Source organism: Medicago truncatula, chromosome 7 (assembly GCF_003473485.1).
Source record: "Medicago truncatula cultivar Jemalong A17 chromosome 7, MtrunA17r5.0-ANR, whole genome shotgun sequence".
Lineage (NCBI taxonomy): Eukaryota > Viridiplantae > Streptophyta > Magnoliopsida > Fabales > Fabaceae > Medicago > Medicago truncatula.
Window position 1 is genome coordinate 655,101 of NC_053048.1, and position 9,692 is coordinate 664,792.

The 9,692-nt window shown below is 37.5% G+C and overlaps 2 protein-coding genes across 4 annotated transcripts; both read left to right on the forward strand.

The window, feature by feature from the left end:
• The first annotated feature begins 428 nt into the window (after nucleotides 1-428).
• LOC11408481 (2,3-dimethylmalate lyase) lies at nucleotides 429-5,641 on the forward strand. Of its 3 annotated transcripts, XM_039828213.1 has the most exons (11): nucleotides 431-828; nucleotides 954-1,235; nucleotides 1,677-1,799; nucleotides 2,545-2,602; nucleotides 2,979-3,173; nucleotides 3,463-4,613; nucleotides 4,719-4,834; nucleotides 4,955-5,030; nucleotides 5,110-5,192; nucleotides 5,365-5,448; nucleotides 5,583-5,641. In XM_039828213.1, exons 1-6 carry the CDS (start codon nucleotides 475-477, stop codon nucleotides 3,591-3,593), a joined length of 1,143 nt encoding a protein of 380 aa, XP_039684147.1. In that variant the 5' UTR covers nucleotides 431-474; the 3' UTR covers nucleotides 3,594-4,613; nucleotides 4,719-4,834; nucleotides 4,955-5,030; nucleotides 5,110-5,192; nucleotides 5,365-5,448; nucleotides 5,583-5,641. The 3 variants fall into 3 exon arrangements, with proteins under 3 accessions (XP_024625619.1, XP_039684147.1, XP_039684148.1); XM_039828214.1 differs by lacking the exon at nucleotides 4,955-5,030; XM_024769851.2 differs by lacking the exons at nucleotides 4,719-4,834; nucleotides 4,955-5,030; nucleotides 5,110-5,192; nucleotides 5,365-5,448; nucleotides 5,583-5,641 and having other exon boundaries at nucleotides 429-828; nucleotides 3,369-3,507.
• LOC112416428 (clathrin interactor EPSIN 2) lies at nucleotides 5,241-6,457 on the forward strand. Its single transcript, XM_024770224.1, has 4 exons — nucleotides 5,241-5,246; nucleotides 5,365-5,448; nucleotides 5,583-5,728; nucleotides 6,214-6,457. The coding sequence occupies exons 1-4, from the start codon at nucleotides 5,241-5,243 to the stop codon at nucleotides 6,455-6,457; spliced, it is 480 nt and encodes a 159-aa protein (XP_024625992.1).
• The last annotated feature ends 3,235 nt before the right edge of the window (nucleotides 6,458-9,692 follow it).

The following is a 9,692-nucleotide window of genomic DNA, read 5'->3' on the forward strand; positions in this document are numbered from 1 at the left end:
ATGAATAAATTATTAAATTGGTCTCTGTCTATATTAATAATTCAAGATTGTCTCTGTCTTTGTCAAATGTTTCTCAGATTGGTCAGTGATTTTGTTAGTTGTTTTGTATTTTGAGTGTTAATGACTCAATGTTTTTTAGATATTATTTAGTGGTTAATGACATAACGTCTTTTGAATCTTATCTGTACGCTAATGGCTAAAAATGCAAAACAATTAAAGAGTCAGAGACCAATCTGAGAAACGTTTGAAAGACACCATTTTAAATTAAAAAACATGGACCAATTTGATGGTTTGCTCCTAAATCTGATCCTATTTACTTTTTTAGATTCATTGAGTAATTAATGTATTTGATATAGACTAAATATAACATTTAATCTATAAAAAAAAGCCGTTAAAACTAAAGTAGTGGGTAAGAGTGACTCCGACGAGTCCACGTACATAGAGAGTGATCAAGCCAAAAAGATTGATTGATGAATGGCGAACCCAAGAGAGTCAGCAGCAACGGTCCTTCGCAGAATCATATCCACACCAGGCTGCCATCAAGGCCCCGCTTGTTTCGACGCACTCAGCGCCAAACTCATTGAATCCGCCGGTTTCTCTTACTGCATTACAAGCGGATTCTCAATCTCAGCCACTCGCTTAGGTCTTCCTGATGCTGGTTTCATTTCTTACGGTGAAATCCTCGATCAAGGCCGTCTTGTTACTCAAGCTGTCAATATTCCTGTTATTGGTGATGCTGATAATGGTTATGGTAATTCCATGAATGTTAAGAGGACTGTTAAGGGTTTTATTCATGCTGGTTTTGCTGGTATCCTTCTTGAAGATCAGGTAATCGATTCACTATTTCAAGATGTATTTGTCAATTAGTAAGAATCATTTATTAAGAATGCTGTTCCTTTAATTGATCCATATTGTGCAATGTGTTGCTAATATATATATATAATGGTAATTAGATGTCACCAAAAGCATGTGGGCTCACACGCGGGCGGAAAGTGGTGTCGAGAGAGGAGGCGGTTATGAGAATTAAAGCGGCAGTTGATGCTAGAAGTGAGAGTGGATCTGATATTGTGATTGTGGCTCGCAGCGATGCACGCCAAGGCGTGTCTCTTGAAGAGGCACTGGTGAGGACAAAGCTTTTTGCAGATGCTGGAGCTGATGTTTGTTTTATAGATGCACTTGGTTCTGTTGAAGAGATGAAAGCTTTTTGTCAAGTTGCTCCTCGTGTTCCTAAACTGGTGCGTTTGTGTGTGTGTCGTGTAATCTTGTTAGTTTTAAATAAATAAATAAAATAGACGCGTAAATGTCAATGTTTTGAAATTGTAGGAGTATATCAACTTGGTCTTTCTTATTATCAATATTTTAAAGTGATTGTTGAAATTGCAACATATTATTATTCAGATTAGTTCCTCTGTTTGTATTTGTGGGAACTGTAACAACATTAAGTTGGTAATGTCAAACCAAGTAAAATTGCATATGATAAGAGATCCTGACCCAGGGACGAATTTGATCATCAATTTACAATTCCATATATCATTTTAGAATATTGGTAAATGTAGAAAACCATGTTGAAACGGTCCTTCAATTCTAAGACATCTTGAGTATTTACTGTTAAGTTAATATAAATGTTGGTTTGGTTGACTTGTTGTGGTGTACTCTGTGTTTGTGAATGTTTGTAGGCGAATATGCTTGAACGAGGTGGAAAAACACCAATACTTAATCCTCAAGAACTTGATCAAGTTGGTTATAAACTCGCTGTTTATCCACTTTCTTTGATGGGGGTTTCTATACGTGCAATGCAGGTAACAATTCACATGTATTTCTATACTTTCCCTTTAATGTTCCCTTTGATAATAATATAGGACATGCTAAGTGAGATAGTAATATACAACTGTCTTTGTGAATGACTGTTTTACACGAGTTACATCTTTCAATAGCTGTTTTCATAAGCTATCTTGGAGAGCTTATGAAAATATGTTGAAAACAGCTTATGAACTTGTCATAAGTTCTCCCAAATAGCCTCACAAGTGTTTATGCCAGTAGATAAGCTCAAATAAGTCAATCCAATCAGACCCTTAATTAAGTGCTTATGCCATACAGCACAAACACTTCTGTATAAACTATTCTTGTAACAGTACGTAAAATAAAGTCAAACTGTTTTTTATAAGCTGTTTTCATAAGCTATCCAGGAAACGTAATGAAAATAAGTTATTACCAAAAGCTTTGCCAAATAGTCTCACAATGCTTATCTTAGTAGATAAGCTCAAATAAGTCAAATCCTAATATACCCTAATTATGAACGGGGTTTTATTATTTGCTAAAGAGGCTAATGTTGAGATGCTAATTTTTCAATATTTATGGGAAGTGTTTGTAGCAAACCCTTCAAACACGGGGCATTTTCTTTGTTTTTATTTCTGCAATGAGAATAGTGTTTTGGAGTTCTGTCTTTCAAAATGATCAACTGTTATGCTATTTCTGCCTTGTTTTTCCTCTCACTGTCAACCATTTAAAGGGAATTTTGTTAACTTCATATTGGTTCTAATACATGCAAAATGGTACTATTATATACTTCTTGGATTGGTTGATGTGGAAGCAAATTTTCTTGGTAAGTATCTTTGATGGTAGCGAATATGATCAATATTTAGAAAGTATTGGTCGTATTGATACATTTATATTTGCAATCTGCTTAAACAATACTACTAGTTTGGATTATCTTCCAGATTAAGGAAGCTTCTCAATTGAAATAAGTATTTAGGTTCTAATTTATGAGGACCAAAAACTAATAAGTTTATAGGTGTTTATGGAAAAGTTGAAGTGCATGTTCAAGTGCATAAGTTGTTTTCTACTACTGAGAGACACTATTAGTTATAACACTCAAAATCATTTGAAATTGTCAAAAAGTTTAACAAAACTAGCTTTATGTTGACTTTTTCTCGTCTTAGTTTCAATGACTAACAGAACAATTTTCACCTTATGTACAGTTGTGAAGGCATATCAATACACCTCACTTACTAGTGTGATGCTACCTGACTGCTGGTCCATTCCATGCGTCATGCTTCTTACATGGATTTTCTTGAAAACAAAATATAGATTCAAGAAGATAACTGGGGTAATTGTTTGCATAGCTGGCCTTGTTCTGGTTGTATTTTCGGATGTTCATGCCGGTGACCGTGCAGGTAGGTGGCTTTATGTCTTGTGACTATACCTAAAAACTTATGCACACATGTATGCATTCGCTACTGCACTCTCCATATCTTTTTTCTTGGAAGCCATGCAGCGAGTAAAATTTGATCCTGTCTTTTATTATCGCCAGTAACATGCATCATTCAATTTATGGTGTTTGTCTGATAATCTCATTTAACGTGTCATAGGTGGAAGTAATCCTCGTCTAGGAGACGTTCTTGTCCTCGTCTAGGTGGAAGCAATCCTATCTTTTTTTTCTGATGATGTTTCATTGTATTGCAGAGGTTTCGGAGACGAGGATTAACACCCTGCTAATGCTGTTGAAAAACCTCTTGCAATCAGACAGGACGAGGAAGCCAGTTCAGCAAATCATAGCAAAGGAAATGTGGCTGGGAGCTCAAAAACCTGGGTAGCTTAAAGAAAGTATAAACATATAGATCCGTGCATGGGAAAACCATGAGGAAGAGCCTCCTTAAGGAGTGGGCTGTTCTAAATTATTATTCAATGCTCCTCGGGGAGTGCAATGCCGGAAGCACTCGTTTTGCTTATACCATACTCAACCTTTCTCTGCTAACTCCCAGTTTTTGTCCCAAGATTCAGAAACTGATATTCTGGCTGACATTCTTCCTCCTGCACCAATACCTGAGATGACATCACAGCAGAACAGTTCAGCTCCTACTTTTGACCAACTTTCACCTTCCTTTTCAAATTCATCTGGACCATTTTCCGAACCAACTGGTCAACTTACTCCTCGTCAAGGTTTCTCATGTGCAACCAATCAACCTGCACAAACCCTTCCAAGTGGTCAATTTTCCCAGCCAGGCTTTTCAGCGTCTAATCCATCTTTTTTTCAGCCTTTACCAGTCCATATGCACAACAACCCTTTCCTTCTCATTCTGGTCAACCTGTCATGCCTGGGTTTTCGTCATCTACTGGCCATTCTATGCAGCCACCTTTTTCTTCTCAAGGTGGTCAATCTACTGCACAAACAAGTGATCATACCTACGATGGATTGTACTCCTTGGATACATCTCAATCACAAAATGGATATAACGGATCTATGAACAGTGGGAACTACTTGCCACAGGGACCCTGAACATGCTTTCCTTCGAAAATGACTTCCCAAGCTCCAACAGCACAACCAGCACAAATCACAAACTTTCCCCATCATGGAGGATCTACTGCTGCTCCCTCTCCAACTGATCGAGTATCACAGTTCAACAACCAGAGCTTCTTTGGATAACTAGGGAATGCAGCTCCCTTTAGCTCATCATATACCCATCAAGTGCCTGCTCCCAATGCTTCAACGTATGCTGTTTCAGCGACACCGCATTCTTTAGTTTCTCAACCATCCAAAGATAAGTTGAAACAAAAATCAACAGTTTGGGCCGACACATTAAGCAGGGGACTGGTTAATTTAAACATATCTGGACGTGAGTGCTTATACCTTATCAATGCTCCAGCTTCTGCTATGTACTTCAATTATAATGTTGATCTTATCTGGACTAACTGTTAACTATTATGCTCTTTACTTGCAGCTAAAACTAATCAGTTAGCAGATATTGGCATTGACTTTGAATCCATTAATAGGAAGGAAAAGAGAATGGAGAAGCCCACTAACACACCTGTAACATCAACTGTAAATAATTGGCGTGTAAGGATTTCCGTGAAGTATGCCATATTATCATGCGATCATATGTCCTTAATTTTATGTATTATAACCTTATTTTACAAAATCTAAATTAGATTTGTTGATTTCTATCCCCTCTACCAGGTTCTTGATGCTAGTTCGCATGAGCCATGGGGTCCTCATGGAACACTGCTTGCAGACATTGCTCAGGTAGAAACCCGTAAGTTTTGGCATCTAAATTTTATGCTAGATATTCTGCGTTTCACAGCATAGACTCTCATTTTTTCGTGTACCTGCAGTCATGAATACCAGATGATCATGTCAGTCAGTAGTCTGGAAACAAATTAACGACACTGGCAAGAATTGGCGGTATATTTACAAGGTACTAATTCGGAATATTTTATGTTCTGGTTGTTGTTACTCCTATTGCATGGTTGCAAATTAAGAACTGTTTTTTTCCCTTCTGCAGTGCATCATTAACTGATTGATCTTACTATATTAAATAATAGCTCTTTTCTTCGTTTCTGTATTAACTGCTCACTGTTCATTAACAGGCTTTGACAGTACTTGAGTACTTGGTGGCTCATGGTTCTGAGAGAGTCATAGATGAGATCAGAGAACATTATTATCAAATATCGGTAAATTTTTTTACTCAATTTTTACCTAATATTTATATGCTGTTAGTCAATTTCCACAAGGTCCCTAGTTTCGATTAAATGACCGTAAAGTATTATAATGCAACCTGATAAAAATGTAATATTCCTATCAACAGACTTTGTCCGACTTTCAATATATTGATTCCAGTGGAAGAGATCAAGGAAACAATGTCAGGAAAAAATCTCAGAATCTCGTTATCCTTGTGAATGATAAAGAAAGAATCGTAGAGGTCAGGCAGAAGGCTGCTGTTAATAGGGAAAAGTAAGTCTCCTCTCAACAATTCTACTGATATCTTGTACATTGTTATTTTCTAGTTATATAAAGCATCAGGTAGTTTATTATTATAGATTTTCTTTTTAATTTCCCTCAGTTTTGGAAAATCCATAATCTGTCTTCTCTATTTCTGGATTATAAATCTAAAAGGATTTAAAGGATATGCACTGTCAGAGTTTTACGCTGACATCCAATGAAAATCCTTTATTTTGCTACAACACCCAACTCTTGTAATGTCATTTTGAAACTGGTGGTATGACATGGAAATTTTGTGGGTCTCGTTGGATGTTAGTTTAAAACTAACAGCGTATACATCCATTATACTCAATCTAAAATCAGAACGAAATATTAATTTTCTTAAACAATTTACCAGGTTTCGCAATAATACACCAGGTGGAATTTTATAGACCTGGTTCACACTCAAGCATTGGAAGCTATGGTGATTGATATGAAGAAGGTCGTTATGCGAGCAGGGAGGAAGATAGAAATGCCTATGGTTATGGAAGAGAAAGAGAAATGGGCTCAAGAGATGATGATCGGTACAATCGCGATGGAGATCGTTATGGTAGAGATTATGAGGAGCGTTATGGTAGGGATGGTTACAGAGATGATGATAAGGGAAGAAGTCGAAGTGTTGACTACAATTATGATACAAGAAGCAGGAGTTCTGATAGAGAGCGTGATTTCGATGACGATGGCCAACACTCCTCTCGGTAAAGCCTATATAACAACTCTGATAAATTATTCTTTTAAATTTTATCCATAAAATCCGAAAGATGATTTCTTTAAAATGCTGGGCTAGGAAGATCACGAGGTTATATACTTCAGAGTCTACACTGCACCACGTGGACAAAAACTAACGAGAAAGAAAACATTTGAAAGAATGAATTTTTTGACAAACGAAACAAAATTTGAGGGACTAATTCACCATTTTTATTAAATGTGAGACCAAAATGAAAAGATGAAATTAATTAAGGGAGCGATAAGCCTAGAATAATATAGCAAAATTCTTACAAATTGTCTTGGTAAGCAAGTAAGTATGCAAGCAACACACACTCAGTCAACACGTGTTTAAATCTGAACCGTGGAAAATTATCAGTGCTTCAAATAGTAGTATATTGAGAGTCAGAGAGAAATCGCAAAATCGAATTCTACTTCCGTCAACTTCATCTTCAACAAACAACCAAAACCCTTTCCTCCTCTAACAAACACAATCGAACAATGGCTGAAGAGAAAACTCGTCCCCTTAGTCGTGAGCGTTTGAAAGAGTTGTTTAAGTTTTGCGGAGTGAATTTATTTGTTATCGGGGTGGTTATTAGTTGCAGGAGTCAAGCTCAAAGTGACACTTTCTTCCAAGATGCTGAAGTGCAGTATTACTTTGAGCTATTCCTTTTTGGATTTGAGATCTTGTTCAATGTGGCTCTAACCTTTGCATATTGGATAACCCACCAATGCAGTATCTCATACCTTCACTTTTCATCATACTCGGTCATGGATTCTTAGCCCACTGCATGGTTAATCTATCCACTCTTCGACTTGCAATCGGAGAAGAGAAAGATCAACCACCTTGCCCTGCTTCCTCTCGCTCCGGTGATTCCTTCCGCACCGACCTGTTACGTTGGTTACCCGCAATTCTATGTGTTTTCTCGGTTGTGGTTGTGTCTTTTTGGCGTTATCAATATGGTGATGTTGCTAATGTTGGGAAAGGACCCAACAGTGCTGGTGCTGACTCTGGAGAACCTGATGATGTTGTGAAAGGACCCAACGGTGCTGGTGCTGACTCTGGAGAAGGACCCAACGGTGTTGGTTCTGACTCTAGAAAACCTGATGCCGGTGGTAGTCAGGCTTGGAAAACCTGATTCTGTTGTTGAAGTTCTTGTTGATGCTCCTCGCTCGACTCAAAGAATCCTCTCCTTCAAGCAAGAGTAATCACTTAAGTTGGAATTGGGTTTGTTTTACCCTTCTTTTGAAGTTAATAATCATAAGCTACTTTAGTTATTTTTCTTCAACTGAATTTTGTTCTTCATGAGTTTTATGATTTTGAATTGGATTCTTTATGGATTATGAGGGTTTGTGTTACCCTTTTTTGGAAGTTAGGTTATGTTATTCTTGATTGTGCTATGTCAAATTGACATTGTTAATTGTTTGCAAATTAATCAATCCCACAATCTATAGGAAGGCTTCACAGTACTGGTATTTTACTTTACAGTTGCAATTTTCTTTGGATCATCCAATCTAACAAGTTAAGGAGCATCATAAAAGAACATTTAAGAACTAAAGTGTATCATAAGCTACAATTAGAGCATTAGAAATCAGTAATAAAGACAGTGGTTTCTGAATTACAGAGAAAAAGGAGAACATGCTCAGTAAGATACGTCCAGAAATTAGCACAAAGCCAAAATGGCCACTAACTGAATAACTTCCTGGCCTCTTCATATCCTACTCTCCACCACAAAACTAGTTCGCATGTTCCTCCTTATCTAGTATGGGCTCAGTTCTATGGGTTGAGAAAGTGACCTCCACCACAAATCCTACTCTCCACCACAAATCTTAAGGAATGGAATATATATATATATATATATATATATATATATATATATATAGTCACTTTCTCAACCCATAGAACTGAGCCCATACTAGATAAGGAGGAACATGCGAACTAGTTTTGTGGTGGAGAGTAGGATATGAAGAGGCCAGGAAGTTATTCAGTTAGTGGCCATTTTGGCTTTGTGCTAATTTCTGGACGTATCTTACTGAGCATGTTCTCCTTTTTCTCTGTAATTCAGAAACCACTGTCTTTATTACTGATTTCTAATGCTCTAATTGTAGCTTATGATACACTTTAGTTCTTAAATGTTCTTTTATGATGCTCCTTAACTTGTTAGATTGGATGATCCAAAGAAAATTGCAACTGTAAAGTAAAATACCAGTACTGTGAAGCCTTCCTATAGATTGTGGGATTGATTAATTTTCAAACAATTAACAATGTCAATTTGACATAGCACAATCAAGAATAACATAACCTAACTTCCAAAAAAGGGTAACACAAACCCTCATAATCCATAAAGAATCCAATTCAAAATCATAAAACTCATGAAGAACAAAATTCAGTTGAAGAAAAATAACTAAAGTAGCTTATGATTATTAACTTCAAAAGAAGGGTAAAACAAACCCAATTTCAACTTAAGTGATTACTCTTGCTTGAAGGAGAGGATTCTTTGAGTCGAGCGAGGAGCATCAACAAGAACTTCAACAACAGAATCAGGTTTTCCAAGCCTGACTACCACCGGCATCAGGTTTTCTAGAGTCAGAACCAGCACCGTTGGGTCCTTCTCCAGAGTCAGCACCAGCACCGTTGGGTCCTTTCACAGCATCATCAGGTTCTCCAGAGTCAGCACCAGCACCGTTGGGTCCTTTCCCAACATTAGCAACATCACCATATTGATAACGCCAAAAAGACACAGCCACAACCGAGAAAACACATAGAATTGCGGGTAACCAACGTAACAGGTCGGTGCGGAAGGAATCACCGGAGCGAGAGGAAGCAGGGCAAGGTGGTTGATCTTTCTCTTCTCCGATTGCAAGTCGAAGAGTGGATAGATTAACCATGCAGTGGGCTAAGAATCCATGACCGAGTATGATGAAAAGTGAAGGTATGAGATACTGCATTGGTGGGTTATCCAATATGGCAAAGGTTAGAGCCACATTGAACAAGATCTCAAATCCAAAATGGAATAGCTCAAAGTAATACTGCACTTCAGCATCTTGGAAGAAAGTGTCACTTTGAGCTTGACTCCTGCAACTAATAACCACCCCGATAACAAATAAATTCACTCCGCAAAACTTAAACAACTCTTTCAAACGCTCACGACTAAGGGGACGAGTTTTCTCTTCAGCCATTGTTCGATTGTGTTTGTTAGAGGAGGAAAGGGTTTTGGTTGTTTGTTGAAGA

What these genes read in the sequence shown, in the direction of transcription:
- LOC11408481 (XM_039828213.1), top strand. Translation starts at nt 475, where the DNA reads ATGGCGAACCCAAGAGAGTCAGCAGCAACGGTCCTTCGCAGAATCATA. An exon ending in CTCCTCGTGTTCCTAAACTG is followed by an intron (nt 1,236 to 1,676) that starts GTGCGTTTGTGT and finishes GAATGTTTGTAG; the next exon opens with GCGAATATGCTTGAACGAGG. An exon ending in TGTGGAAGCAAATTTTCTTG is followed by an intron (nt 2,603 to 2,978) that starts GTAAGTATCTTT and finishes CCTTATGTACAG; the next exon opens with TTGTGAAGGCATATCAATAC.
- LOC112416428 (XM_024770224.1), top strand. An exon ending in AACATTATTATCAAATATCG is followed by an intron (nt 5,449 to 5,582) that starts GTAAATTTTTTT and finishes TCCTATCAACAG; the next exon opens with ACTTTGTCCGACTTTCAATA. An exon ending in GCTGCTGTTAATAGGGAAAA is followed by an intron (nt 5,729 to 6,213) that starts GTAAGTCTCCTC and finishes TTATGCGAGCAG; the next exon opens with GGAGGAAGATAGAAATGCCT.